This window comes from Pristiophorus japonicus, chromosome 15 (assembly GCF_044704955.1).
Source record: "Pristiophorus japonicus isolate sPriJap1 chromosome 15, sPriJap1.hap1, whole genome shotgun sequence".
NCBI lineage: Eukaryota > Metazoa > Chordata > Chondrichthyes > Pristiophoridae > Pristiophorus > Pristiophorus japonicus.
Genome location: NC_091991.1, coordinates 55,193,987 through 55,209,579, shown reverse-complemented (window position 1 = coordinate 55,209,579; position 15,593 = coordinate 55,193,987). Strand labels below are relative to the sequence as shown.

Below are 15,593 nucleotides of genomic sequence, written 5' to 3'. Positions count from 1 at the left end.
CAAGACTATTTATTTTAAGCTGATGGGATTCATTAAACTGGCTCCTAGCTGTTGCATTTTCACGCTCTTCCTTTGGAGAATAATATGAAGGAGTGGAAGAATTAACAGGCTGATGAACAATCTGACAGGCTGTGACATGAACACTCCTTCCACATCCATGGCTGTAACCATCTACCTACCAGTCGTACGTAGTCCTATATGCCAGTAGGATTTTTATGGGCTCCCGCAACCCCATATGGTGAGTGAGGGGGACCCACACCCAGCGGATCTGTATATGCCCGCTGAACATAAACCCAGAATTCAGAGCTGGAGCTCTGGTCTTCGCTAACCAGGACTGTCTGCAGCGGAGTTTGGACCCTGCACCTCAGCAAACAATTGGTTAATGAATATATCATTTATTCATTTTCAGTTGGATCCTCGGTTGCTATTTTGGCGCCAATACCCAAAAAACAGTATTAGATGTCTCTCTCGGGTTTTTTTTTCTGGTGACAAATGGTGTTTATACCATTGGCAAGAATGTATAACTTGATTTTGATTAATCTGCAGAGCTCATAATGAGCACTTAAAATTCTAGGAGGAGTCTTGGAAGATGGAATGGCATCACTCAACACTCTACATCAAGAGTGTAATTTCAAATAAAAGAACAAGAACAGGTCACCAAGACTAAAAATAGCGAAATAGAGACAATCTTCTCCCCCCCCCCCCTTCAATGCTGTGATGGGGAAGTAAATATGGAGCTTGCATTGATGACCCTCCATTTTAAGAGATAGATGTACACTGACTCTTCTGAAGTATCCATGGGAACTTGCAGTTCAGCAACTGCATGACTAAATATCATGAATGTGGTGTCCTGTTGCCAAGGAAACCCTCTGCTTGCTTGTGCGTAGGTGGCTGGTTTTATATATTAAAAAAATTGTCATAGAAAACAGTAAACCTTACTCGTAGATTTTCGATCTCCATTATCACAATTGATTAAGCTACATATTTTTAATGATAGTGGTATCAAAAATATAGAAAAACTCGAGCACTTGGAAGCAGAGAAATTGAGCATGGAAGGAAGGACTTGCAAGTAATTGGGTGCTATGTGTCAGATGTTGTCAAACATCTCACTTTTTAAAGAATTCTCTGCTAAATATTTTAAAAATTAAACAAACTACATTTAGCACTACAACACACAAACAAAATACTGCGGATGTTGGAATCTGAAATAAAAACAGAAAATGCTGGAAATCTCAGTGGGTCAGGCAGCATCTGTGGAGAGAGAAACAGAGTTAACGTTTCAGGTCGCTGACCCTTTGTCAGAACTGGCAATAGTTCGAAATGTAACGGATTCTTAAGGAAGTGCTGAGGCCCTGAAAGGGGGAGGGGAGGAAAGAACAAAAGGGAAGGACTGTGATAGGGTGGAAGGCAGGAGAAATAAGAGACAAAGGGGATGATGGGCCGAATTGAGATGGTAATAGCACAGGTTAGGAAACAAAAGGTGCATCTAGATAGGGTGTGAATGCTAGAATGATTACCAGCTGCCACGGAAAACAGAGAGAAACACACTAAAAATAAAGGGGGGGTGGCGGGGGGATAGTTTTTGTTAAAGAAAGCAAGGAAAGGGAACATTTAGCACTAATTAAGCACTAATGCCTCTGACTTTTGCTGTTAAATTGCCTTTGCAAGGTATTTAATGTATAAATTGTGTTCATAGTTGTACTGCAATTATCTGCACTTCCATTGATTTATCTCTCCAAAAATTGCCACTACATGAGAAATGTGGGGCTGGGGAAGGAGAGTCAAAAGATTGCTGGTCATTGGAAAAGTAGTAAGGTAAGTGCCTACTTGAAATATGGGTCCCAAAATTGCTGGAAATATGCAGTGCACTCGAAGTGACCTCTGCTTGTCCAGGCTTAGTTGCATCAAATATGGTGGGCCAGACCAGCAACCTGACCTGGTAGGGCCTTGCACCAGGATTTGAGGTCAGAAATGGGAGTGCAGCTGCAAACCTGTCAAGGTTTCCAGGCAGCAGAATCCAATTCGTCCTGCAAATAAGGTCACTAACCTGTTGGCCTTGATGAAAGTCCCAGGAATTCTGGGGCAATGAAATGGGGGTGGAGACACAACATAACTGGCCTCTGCCCCCTTTACCTCTCTGTTGTATGTGGGAAATTAGCATTCCACAGACATGCATAAGAGCAATTTTGGAATTACAGTGTAAGATGGAAAAGTTCAGATTTCTGGGGCATTAACACTAGTTCTGGAGCAGGGTGAGCTGTGCGACGGGGTGGTCCGCATCTGAAAAGAGTTGGGACCATCCCTCTGATGGGGAGGTTAATGATATCTGAGTGAGTGGATTTAAATTTACATAGTGCAGGAAGTGGAAAAGCAAGGGCTCAATTTTCCCCATTATTTGCGCCGTTTTTTTTGGAGCAGGCTGCTTTTTCTGGTCTAACTTAAAAATCCCCAGTTGCCGCAATCAATTTGCACCAGCGTAACTCAGTTAGTTACGAATTTTTGAAGTCAGTTTTTTTTTCAGCCAAAGGGGGCGTAACCAGCCATCTACGCTACTTCTGGCCATTTAGGGAAGTTTGGCCAGCTGAGAGTTACTCCAGTTCTGAGTAGGCCAGCGTATGTGGCCTGTCCTGAAAAACCACCTCTGGAGTTAAGGAAATCGGCGCAGGTAAGGAAAGTGGCGCAGCAGATGCCTGGACACACTGAAAGAATTGAAAAACACATAGCAGCAACTTACCTCCAACACCGCCAATTCTTGGTCCCTGGTTCACATACACAGGAAGGCAGGCTGCCCGGTTCCATTCTGAGTACACGCACACGTGGGTTAGGCCATGCCAAAATTAAGAGATCCAACGGGGAAACTTACAAAACTTTTTTTTTGGCGTACTTCGGCCCCCAAAAAAACCTCTTCAAAAAAATACTTCAGGGAAAATTAGCCCCAAGAGAGTACAATCAGCAGCGAGGAAGGGTAAGTAAGCTTTATATGTATTAGGAATAAGAAGCTAGAAAGGTTGAAAGATGTTAAGTAGGATAAGATAGTAAAAAAAAAAATTATGATGGGAGAAGGCAAAGAAAGGAGAAATTGGCAAACTAAGGGAATCCATAAACTAAAATGTGTATATTAATGCACAAAGTATAATAAACAAAATTGGGGAGCTAGACTCGTCGAAATAGAAAATCACAACATAACAGTAACTGAAATGTGGCTGCAGTTGTGGCCAAGCTGCCAATTAAATATTGCCGATTAAAGTTTCAGGAGAGAAAGGGAGGAATAATAAGTGATGTTAGAGCCAATGTAGCCGATCTTCCTCCCCTGGTGTTGTCTGGGAGCAATTAGTACAGAGTACTGCAATTGCAATGTGCTACGGTGACCTTTTGAATGCCTTCACCTCCTGTTGGGGATCGTTGTAATGAAGCAGGCACGCTTGGGAGTACTCTTGTGCACAGAGGAAGTCTGGGTGCTGCTACCTGTAAAGGGGCAGGAACAATGGAAGCCCCAGGCAAAACATTCAAAGTAATAGTTTATGAGCACACAATTTTTATCTTGAAAGCTTCTGAGAATGAATAAGTTTTTTAATCCATTTATGCATGTCATTCTTTCTAAAGCAGGGTGTCTAAAACTAGACATCTGGGGGGAACCTGGCAGAGCAGATTGTTCACCCATTGTAGAACCTGCTTTCCGTTCCAGTGAATTCTGCCAGGTTGCCAGCCAGGCAGTTGAAAATTACTCCCAATGTGCTAACTGTGGCCTAATCAATGATTTGTATATGTTTAGTGAAAACCTCTTGCTTTTGTACTCTATGGCCTATTTATATAACTATTTCTAGTGCTTTTTTAACAACTTGATTTACTCTTAATTTAATATTTTTGTACTTTAATCCTGAAATTTGTCTAGTTTTTAGGTGGTAATTTTAACTATGGGTAATGGTGTAAAATGAGCAATATAGAATCGGCCACCTATTGTATACTCTGCCCGATCTTTCCTTCCATTGACCTCAATAAAAGGAAGATCAGACCTGGTGCATAATGGGTGGCTAGTTCGATATTGCCCATTTTTTACACTACTGTCCAAAGTTAGTTACCCTCGCCCAGTCTTTTAGTTTTGCCATTTGGTGTATGTTTCCTCTTAATTTTTTTTCTTCTGCAATTATTGCTTCATATTTCTCCCCATTAAATATCCTCTGATATCTGTCTGCACAGTCGACTAGTCTATGTCCTCCCTGTAGTCGCTTACTGTTTTCTTCACAGTTAACTATGCACCCTATAATTTTAATTCTGCAAATTTTGATTTATTATTAGTGTACATAGTGAGAGTGTGGTCCTAACACTAACCTTTGGGGGCACATTCCTCTAACCCAAAAATTATCCATGAATCACTTTTTCAATCCTTTAATCTATGCTGCCACAGTCCCTTAATACTTAACTTGATTTTATCAGCAAACATCTGTGCAACACTATCAAATACCCATTGAAAATCCATAAACAAAACATCCATTGTGTTTCCTTTATCAGTACACAATATAAGATCAGCCATGATCTTACTGAATGGCAGAGCAGGCTTGAGGGGCCAAATGGCCGCCTACTGCTCCTATTTCTTATGTTCTTATGTTATTTCTCAATCAATGTGTTTTGTTATTTCCTCAAAGAACTCTACTTTGCAGGTACAATTTGCCTTTGACAAATCCATACTGGTTGTCCGTAATGAACCCAGTCTAAGTATTCATTTTACCCTGCATTATAATCTTTGTAAGTTTTAGGAGCTATGGTATTAAAATGGCCAACATAAATTGACAGAAAATGGCTGATAATTTTGGGTAATTGAAGTAAGTGATGCACTCAGCTTTCAGCACAGGTTTCTGCTGACACAGGTTATATAAGGTAAGAAATCAGTTACCCAGGCAACTGATTTATAATTAACCATAATACAAGCTAAAGTAAAAAATGAAAAATTGATCAGCTTATAACTCATGATTTTAATACTAAAAGAGCTAACATAATTAACAGAAAGAAAGTTAGCTATAGATAACTAGAATGCTTAACTTAGACTTTGATAGTGAAAGGACTAAAGTCAGACAAATGAAGTGCTGTCCCAGAAGATGGGCTTCAGCTGTGGCCTAATGAAAAGTACTGAACAGAGAAATCTTGAAGAAATGAGGGATGAAGCCGACTGTCTGTATTTACAGAACCAGACACAACCGGTTTCTACCATTTTTCAAAAAAGAGAATAGTACATGGTGCTGTGGTTACATAATATTCTGTGACCAAAAGTAGGGGTGTTACGGAAGGGGTATAAATGTTGGTGTACCCCAATGGCCTTGAAGGCGCAGCGGGGACCAAAGACACCAGAGATCAACCTCAGGGCGGCAAATTGCCTGTTTCTATGCTGTAACATTCTTTATCCTAGCAGTCTGTGGTAACAAGGCACTGTGACCAGACAATCTGCTTCAGAATTTTTAAAAAATCATTGGGAATATTGCCAAACATTAACCAACACAGAATAGAAACAGGCGATTGTTACCACAGACTGCTAGAGATGCTACTACAGAAAGTGCATGGTAGGAGGGTGGCCCTTTTTGGGGGTGAAGACCACTTTCCAGGAAAACAGCATGTGGAAGTTTTATGGAGGGAGGATATTTGCTGCGTTAGCAGAGTCACTCAGTTACCATATAAAGTGCCAGACTATAAATAAGAAAGTGTCTTGCTACTAGGATCAAGGTAAAGGTGAGTGTGTTTCTCCTTTTAGCACACATTTCTTGTGGGCCCTAACCAATATGGTGCAAACATAAACTGGGAACTATCTGAGATTTTTGTTAGGTAAGGGTATCCGGTGATGGGGATCAAAGGTGAGTCGATGGAATTGAGTTACAGATCAGCCAAGATCCTGCAAATCCCCTGGGAGGACAGATGAACCAACATCAGTGTCCTCGCCCAGGCTAACATCCCCAGCATTGAAGCACTGACCACACTCGATCAGCTCCGCTGGGCAGGCCACTTAGTCCGCATGCCAGACACGAGACTCCCTAAGCAATCGCTCTACGAGCCAAAGGTGGACAGCGGAAACGTTACAAGGACACCCTCAAAGCCTCCCTGATGAAGTGCGACATCATCACTGACGCCTGGGAGTCCCTGGCCGAAGTGGAGAAAATGCATCCGGGAGGGCGTTGAGCTCTTCGAGTCTCAACGCTGCTAGTGTGAAGAGGTCAGGCGCAGGCAGCAAAAGGACCGTGCGTCAAATCAGTCCCACCCACCCCTTTCTCCGACGAAGATCTGTCCCACCTGTGACTGGGTCTGTCGCTCTCGTGTTGGACTGTTCAGCCAGCAAAGAACTCACTTTAGGAGTGGAAGCAAGTCTTCCTCGATCCCGAGGGACTGCCTCTGATGCGGGGTGGGGGGGTGATCTAGTAGAATGGTGCAACAGGCTCATGGGACATTACAGGCTAACGAGATTGTTTTATTAAATTAATGGATTTCTAGGATTAATGACAAGGTATAGATTATAAAAGTCAAGTGATAATGTTCAATCCCTTCCTTTGGACATTAGCAATTTAAAAACAATGACAATTTTTCAGAATGCATTTTATGGGTTAACATAATACAACTCCACCCAGTGGCTGGTTCATGCAAGTACAATGTGACAAGTTAACATGCATTTTGCATTATAAATGTGAACAGAGCAATTTATAATGGAAAAAAAGTTCTTCAACAATATATGTGCACAGATGTAATATTTTTAATTCGATATAAATTTACAATTGGGTGTTGGCCTTGGCTCGGTGGAAGCTGCTGCTTTTGTATGGTAGTAGCAAAAAACTAATTAAATATCAATATCTAAGTCAGATATCCACGTAAAAGTTTCCAGTGTAACAGCATGGAAATTTTGTAGACTGCCTGCGAATGTCCTGAGGGCCGTGGTCAATGATTTGCTCCAGAGTCTGATCAGGAGCTCTGCAGCTGCATGATGGGGATACTTTAATCTTCCATCTATACAGAAGGTGGCAAAATCTACCATGACCAGTTCTGAGACAGTTTATGGTTGTCCACTGTTTGTGAGGAAGGTTTAATCCTTCCGATTATTTTGTGGTATCCTCTATAAGGAATCCATTCGGTATGTCGCAGTTCTTCCAAGCATTTTGCTATCGGTCATCAAGGCTGAGCAAGGTTGCTGAAGGTCTTTGATGATGGTCCAAAATGGCCGCATTGATTTGAGACGGCTTTGTGGTCGGTTGCTCAAATCGACCAGGATTGTCATGTCTTTTCTGGTGTAGGGGTTGTATTCTCTGGAGACTATACTTTCATGGCATAGGTGTGGTGGTGTGATGTTTGCAAGCACGGGCAACCAAAGTGTTGGTGTTGATAAAGGCAAACTCGTAGGGCTCGAATTTTGCCGACTTTACGACTGATTTTTCGTCGCGATTTGACCCTCTGTGGCGAAAACCCGGTCAGCGGGATCTTCGGTCACCTTTTTGCGACGGGGCTTCCACATACCGCCGGGGAGAGGTGCGCCGATGTGAAACTATGTGCAACGCTGTGGATTATGTTACCCTCATAATTTTGTCACTCTCCGTCATGCCCAAAATACTGACAAGGTCAAACCTGCTGTACATCGTGCAGCAGTAAGTATGAAGACCTGCAAAAAAGGAAAGTTAAAGTTTTTATTTTTAAATTATTTTCTAGTGATTTAGTAGGTAAAGGTTTTGTGAATGTTTTATGGAATTTTTTTTTTGTTTTTCCCACTCCCAAGGGCTCTCTCGCAGCGCTACCGGCCTCGGATTAAAGTTGCTGAAATTCGCGGTTTGCGCTGCAAATCCTCACGCAATGCAGAAGTAAAGGCCAAAATTTATACCTAAAAACGGTAGTGCAGCGAAAACAGTAGTTTTCACCAACAACTGAAGATCTAGCCCATAGTAGCTGCACATCTACGGATTTGACATGTGAACTTGATAACCATGCCGGCGAGTACACCAGGGCGACTGCGAGTGTAGGGAGGGCTTGAGCATCTGCTCCCCATGTGGATCCAGCCAGGGTGTGGTCAAGTGTGACTCCTAAATAGGAGGGGATTTTGGCATGATTTACCTCTGCACGGCAAAAGGAAACTTTCAGAGCTCGGTTTGCTTGATGGGTGTTGAGATGGGATGTTGATGTGACGGTCTTTTGTAGGTTTAAGCTTTGCACAAATTGGGTAATGTGTTTCCCTGCAATACACTTCAGAAGTACTTCATTGGCTATAAAGCACTTTGGGACGTCTTGTGGTAGTAAAAGACGTTGTATCAATGCAGATTATGAAACTGCCTAAGTAAACGTTTATAATGGAAGTTATGTATGTAAACTGTTACCTGTCATAGAAACATAGAAAATAGGTGCAGGAATAGGCCATTCGGCCCTTCGAGACTGCACCATCATTTAATAAGTTCATGGCTGATCATTCACCTCAGTACCCCTTTCCTGCTTTCTCTCCATACCACTTGATCCCTTTAGCCGTAAGGGCCATATCTAACTCCCTCTTGAATATATCCAATGAACTGGCATCAACAACTCCTCTGCGGTAGGGAATTCCACAGATTAACAACTTTAAGTGAAGAAGTTTCTCCACATCTCAGACCTAAATGGCTTACCCCTTATCCTTAGACTATGTCCCCTGGTTCTGGACTTCCTCAACATCAGGAACATTCTTCCAGCATCTAACTTATTCAGTCCCATCAGAATTTTATATGTTTCTATGAGATCCCCTCTCATCCTTCTAAACTCCAGTGAAACCGGTCCAGTCGATCCAGTCTCTCCTCATATGTCAGTCCTGCCATCCCGGGAATCAGTCTGGTGAACCTTCGCTGCACTCCCTCAATAGCACGAACGTCCTTCCTCAGCTTAGGAGACCAAAACTGAACACAATATTCCAGGTGAGGCCTCACCAAGGCCCTGTACAACTGCAGTAAGACCTTCCTACTCCTATACTCAAATCCTCTAGCTATGAAGGCCAACATACCATTTGCCGCCTTCACCGCCTGCTGTACCTGCATGCCAACTTTCAATGACTGATGTACCATGACACCCAGGTCTCGTTGCGTCCCTTTTCCTAATCTGCCGCCATTGTTGCAGGTGGCCTATCGAGTATTGGGTGTGTCATGGGTCACGTAGCCCGCCTTTCTGCAGTCACTTTGTTCTTTTCACTTTTTTGTATTACCCCCCCACCCCAGAATTAATTGGTGCCTGACATTTCGTTGCCCATTGTGCTGGCCTCCCCTATCATGTCCAGTTATTCAATCTGCCTGATTGCAGAATGGGAGGTACCCGAATTATATTTGTTTTCCTTGGTTGGATTGGAGTTAGCCGCCTGATTTCAAGGTCAGTCTGCCAGCCCTGCTTTCTCTCTCTGATGCCGTCGAGCGTACCATTGTTGGGGTAAAAGGAGGCTTTTCTCCTTCAAGGTGGACTAACTGATATAGTTAATCGATACCTCACCCAGCTTCCCACTGTATAACGACCACAGAAGTAAACAAACGAAACCTCAGGTTTACCGGTTTTATTACGAGCAATGCACGGGAAGGTTCAGTCATGGAATCTCCGAAATACAAGAGGTTTCAAGTACAATTTATACAGGTTTTGGAGAGGAGCACCCTCCTACAAAATCCTCGATAGGTCTAATTCTATCAGCGGTTACATTGATTTGTCGACTCTTATCAAACTGTCTCTGAGTGGTATATGCAATTGCCCATCTTCTGTGGTGTTGTTCCATGACTTGCACTTTGCCACAGTATAATAGATGCCTAAACTGACTTCCTTATCTCTTCCTCAGTGAATTCTGATCAACAACTGCTGATTTTGCTGTTTAAGTATTCCAGAGGTTGCGGATTCAGCTTAATGCGTTATACATTTGTGCTATACCTACATAAGCTAGTGTTACATACATAGGCAGTTATACAGACCCTCTTAATACTGATAAGTTCACTACCTTCAGCATAATTCTGACCACCTATTTGCAACTTTTACAATTTATCCCTTACATCACCTTGTGCCTTGCACCTAACCCCACATCGTGACCTGTGACCCCCTATGATCCTTTAGGTCTCACGCCTCATTGTGATCTGCAACTGATCGTACTTGGTTGTGTACGCTTCAACTGAAACCTGATGCTACTTAATTTAATTAGGGGAATTGCTATTTGGCTAATTTTGCACCAATGAACAAGTAGACTGTTGCTCCATGCACTGATACTGTGGAAGCCAGCCTATATGCTCTCCAGTTTAGGAAATCATTCAAGTAACATCGTTATATCCAAAGTATTTTTCCCTTTCTTTGAAGGTTGTAGTTGATTAGTTTTCATGACAACAAGAGCACGGCGGAGGCTGCTGGACACCATGTCCTTGATGTATGACAATAATCGTTCATCGGGATTATTGTGAAGTTATTATTACAAATTAATTAAAAATAATCTGCAATTGATTATTAGCTAATTCTGTTTCCAATTTATATATCTAATTAAATGCCAGTTACTGGGAAACAGACTTGCACTTAAAAAAAAAACAACACTTTTTTCCCCTCTCTTTGAAGGTTAACTGTTTCCTGCTTATAATGTCATGAGTGCTAATCCAGTCCTGTGTTATTATTCATGTGTGACACTCGATAATGAGGTTCAACAAACTATTTGACTATAGAGTTGACCCAGGGTTTTTACCTTGTCCCCATTCTATACAGGCACATTTTGAGGAGGGGTTGCTGGATGATGAAAAGGGAAAGAAATTTGTAATGATTTTTCCCGTTGCCCAATTTCAATGTCCTTATTGCTGTTGTGGCTGAATACAGACAGTGGATCGAACCTGATCTGTATAACTCAGTTACTTGCGGCATAACTTTGCTGAGTCATTCTGGCAGCCCTGACTTGCACTCTTTAATTGGCAACAGATATTAGTTTACCAATTCAAGGATGCCCTTAGGAAAAAATCCAAGATGATTGGAAGTCTCCAAAGCTGATTGTCTGGGGTAGTAATCAATATTCTGTTTCTATTTCCTAAAATATGTTGAGTTATTTAATGAACTTTCCTTCCTTCCTTGTGTTTATAAATGTATTTCACAACAAATCCTTCAACTTTCTTTCTCTAGCGCGCACTGCTGGAACAGAAGCAGAGAAAGAAACGACAGGAGCTTCTCATGGTTCAGCCTAACCTTGAATCCAAGACACGGAGATTGAAGCCAAAACGATGTGAGGAGCAATCGCCATTAGTAGAATCCCGCAACAACAACACCAGCAACAGAATACTAGATGGTATGTGAAGTGTGTTTCAAATAATCACTTTCTCAAAGATCAGGCAGCCTCCACAAGTCCTCCACCAGTCTGTGCTGAATGGTACAGGCAATGTTTGCGTTACTCAAATTAACACTGTCATTAACACAATGGCAAAAATTGCATCACTGCCAATTGAGAAGAGATCATTTGCATTGTTGAGTAGGTGTGTCCATCCTAAAGTCTGCAGGACAAAACTAAATTGCTGTGAGGGTGGCTGTTGCGCACTGAATTTTTACAATAATCACAGTAGTTATAGGAAAGTTTAAAGTCACAACTGAACTAAAAGTTGACCTGTTGTTAAATGTGGTTTTGATTTGTAAAACATTGTAACATCATCTGATTTAATCTGTATCTGGGAGTGAGAGTTAATTGGGACTGCTGATAATTTTGGTATATGTTTGACACGACATACATAGGTTCCAATGTCAGCTGTGGCTCAGTGGGTAGCACACAAATTTAGGCAGTGCAGTGTTGGGGAAGTGCTGCACTGTCGCAGGTGCCGTCTTTCGGATGAGATGTTAAACCGAGGCCCTGTCTGCTCTCTCGGGTGGACGTAAAAAACCCCACAGCACTATTTTGAAGAAGAATACGGGAGTTATCCCCAATGTCCTTGCCAATATTTATCCCTCAATCAACATAACAAAAACAGATTATCTGGTCATTATCACTTTGCTGTTTGTGGGAGCTTGCTGTGCATAAGTTGACTGCCGCGTTTCCCACGTTACAACAGTGACTACGCTTCAAAAAGTACTTCATTGGCTGTAAAGCACTTTGAGATGTCTGCTGGTCGTGAAAGGCACTCTATAAATGCAAGTCTTTCTTTAAACATCTACTTGTTTCCAAGTTCTGTGTCATTTTGTGCCAACCATTGCAGAATTTTCAGGTTATTTTAGTCAGTAAACTGTAGGATCTTTTGAATTATTGGTCTTTTTCATAAATGATGATGATCTGTCAGGCTGGAAAAGACTCTGTAAATTTGAAAAGAAAGCTTTTTATAGAAAAAGGACAAATTGAATGGTATAGTGGCAGTGGAGTGAGTAACAGTGCAGTAATGTATATGGTACAGTACTGGTAGAATCATTGTGGTCATGATACAGTGGCACTCTGCAGGTTTGACAAATTTAGTAAGTAGCATTGACTTCTGTAAATTGGTCATGCATTCTTCATCATAGGCAGTCCCTCGGTATCGAGGAAGACTTGCTTTCACTCTTAACATGAGTTCTTAGGTGGCTGTACAGTCCAATACGAGAACCACAGTCTCTGTCACAGGTGGGGCAGGTAGTCATTGAGGGAAGGGGTGGGTGGGACTAGTTTGCCACACACACTTTCCAACTGCCTGCGCTTGATTTCTGCACGCTCTCGGCGACGATACTCGAGGTGCTCAGCGCCTTCCGGGATGCGCTTCCTCCACTTAGGGTGGTCTTTGGTCAGGGTCTCCCAGGCGTCAGTGGGGATGTTGCACTTTATCAGGGAGGCTTTGAGGGTGTCCTTGTAATGTTTCCGCTGCCCACTTTTGGCTCGTTTGCCTTGAAGGAGTTCCGAGTAGAGTGCTTGCTTTGGGAGTCTCGTGTCCGGCATGCGAACTATGTGGCTTGCCCAGCGGAGCTGATCAAGTGTGGTCAGTGCTTCGATGCTGGGGATGTTGGCCTGGTCGAGGACGCTAACGTTGGGATTTGTAGGATCTTGCGGAGACATCGTTGGTGGTATTTCTCCCGCGAATTGAGATGTCTACTGTACATGGTCCATGTTTCTGAGCCATACAGGACGGCGGGTATTACTACAGCCCTGAAGACCATGAGCTTGGTAGCAGTTTTGAGCGCCTGGTCTTCAAACACTCTTTCCCTCAGATGGCCGAAGGCTGCACTGGCGCACTGGAGTCGGTGTTGGATCTCGTCACCAATGTCTGCTCTTGTTGATAGGAGGCTCCCGAGATATGGGAAGCGGTCCACGTTGTCCAGGGCCGCGCCGTGGATCTTGATGACTGGGGGACAGTGCTGTACGGTAAGGACAGGCTGGTGGAGGACCTTTGTCTTGCTGATGTTTAGCATAAGGCCCATGCTTTTGTACGCCTCAGTAAATACGTCGACTATGTCCTGGAGTTCAGCCTCGGTATGTGCGCAGATGCAGGCGTCGTCCGCATACTGTATCCCGACGACAGAGGTTGGGGTGGTCTTGGACCTGGCCTGGAGATGGCGTAGGTTGAACGGCTTTCCACTGGTTCTATAGTTTAGTTCCGCTCTAGCCGGGAGCTTGTCGACTGTGAGCATTAGGTGTATGTGCAGTACACAGGCAGCCCATGGAATACAGTTCTTGTGTAGCTTTATATTCGCTGTCAGACATGTGTTATTTATGATGTAATCTGTGAGGTGGTGCAAGTAAAATAAAAGAGGAGTGGTTTTTACAGACCATTTGTTTGCATACTGCAGAAAGTGAGCTTAAGAGAGACCCTGACCTAGGGAATGCCGGCATGAGTCTCTGGCGTAAAGCACATTGCCTTGCTAGCTTGCAGGTTGGATAGCCAGTTGTCATGGGCTTATAACTTGGACATCTCTGGAATGGAGGCTTTGTTATTGAGATCCAAGGATAAAAAGATATTGGGCGGAAAATTCCGGTCGGCGGCTTCCTTGGGATGAACGCCACCAACCCAAATTTTTTTTTGTGAAAATACCTGGTGGTCACGGAGGCGCCTTCGATTCCGGTAGGAGGCCTTCACTCGATGCGCAGCGTACGGGGAGATGATTTCCCTGTACGTACGAAAATGCTGGAATCATGTGGACCTGGAGCACCAATCACTAGGTAGGAATCTCATTGATAATAATGGGAACTCCGTTTTTATGAGTTCCCATTACTATCAATGCGAATAACCCCCTAAAACAAGAAACACATCAGAATAAAATTTTTTAAAAAACACCTCACATATTTAAAATTAATTGAAATGAAAGTTAAATGTTTTAGAAAAAATATATTTTTTGGAATTTTTTAAAATGTTTTTTAATGGTGTTTAAAATAAACTTACCTTAATGGACAGGGTTTTTAACATAAAAATGTATGATTAAATTTAATTGTTATATATTTTAAAACTCTTACGCTGGCAAAAGTAAACTAAGCGCCTGCTTTTACCAGGCGTAAAAGTTTGAAGGACATTTGCTGGGCCTGAGTTGGGCAAATAGCCCAATCTCTGCTGCGCAAATGTCCTTCTCCCAGGGATGTGGAGGGTCTGTCAAGAGAAATCTTGACAGATTGGAAAAGCTGGTTTTCAGCGCATGCGCATCGTGCCCCAAAAACTGGCCTCGCCGGGTCTGTGCGCACTTCGTACGGACCCAGTGAGGCCGGAATTTCAGGTCCAATAATGATTTACGATGCGATACAGTAATACTGCTTATCAGAATAAGACAAAGTATGCTATGAATTTAGGTTAGTTTATAACCCATTAATTTAGTTTGTTAATGATTACTGCAGTACCAGAACACAAACCCAACAGTTGCTTGTATCGGTGTGACATTGAAATGGGAACTCGCTAGATGTGTTGTAATTTGTTGTGTTCTTTAGCTCTTTCACAATTTGCTTTTTATGTCTGCAGAGCTGTCTATTTTAGATTTCATTCTGGATTCAGAGGGATGTAATTGTACAGCACACATCTGAATCCCAGTAACAGTAATGGCCCTTTTAGCTCACAAATCATTTACACTTTTTGAGGAATGTGATGGGATCATTTTGTAGTTATGAGAACAATGCTGCTGTGAATCATTGGCAGTATCTTTTGTGGCCATCCCATTGCATCACTGTGGAACAAACATGCCAGCAGCTTGTAAGCCTTGATAGAGTGTGCAGATTCTGGTTTGTGTATGCTCATGGTGCTCTTGCTCACCTTGTGCTGTATGACAGAAGGCAATATCTTTTGCATGACACAGCATTAACAACGATGCAAAAAAATAACATGGAATCCAGTACATGATGTCTCAAAAATGATCCTTATAATTTCAGCTTTATTGGTACGTACTTGGCAGTTTCAAACTGTGGGCTAATGATGCAGTAAAGGATAATGGGGCTAGACTTTCCACGTCATTTAAAGCCCATCTATCGCCCAAAATGGACCTCTATTGTCCATTTTGAGGAAAAAGTGGAAACAAGGCCCAAAACATCGCTGGAAAAACAGGCGCTCAAATTTCGTCTCACTTCGCCGAAATGATCGGCGAACTGATCACCTACACAAGGCCCATCCCAAGTTTTGGCACCTAGCCTGCACTTCACTGGGCTGATACAAGGCCGAAAAGATCGCTGAGAAATAGTTGCTTTTCCTGGGCTTAACCGAAGGAAA

General features: G+C 42.7%; 1 protein-coding gene across 4 annotated transcripts in view; it reads left to right on the top strand.

The window, feature by feature from the left end:
• LOC139280770 (tubby-related protein 3-like) overlaps positions 1-15,593 on the top strand; it is a 161,277-nt gene that overhangs the window by 58,787 nt on the left and 86,897 nt on the right. For all 4 annotated transcript variants that reach the window (XM_070900455.1, XM_070900454.1, XM_070900453.1 and 1 more), the window contains exon 3: positions 11,092-11,254. In XM_070900455.1, coding sequence (XP_070756556.1) covers positions 11,092-11,254 — 163 coding nt within the window. The remainder of the gene's footprint in view (positions 1-11,091; positions 11,255-15,593) is intronic.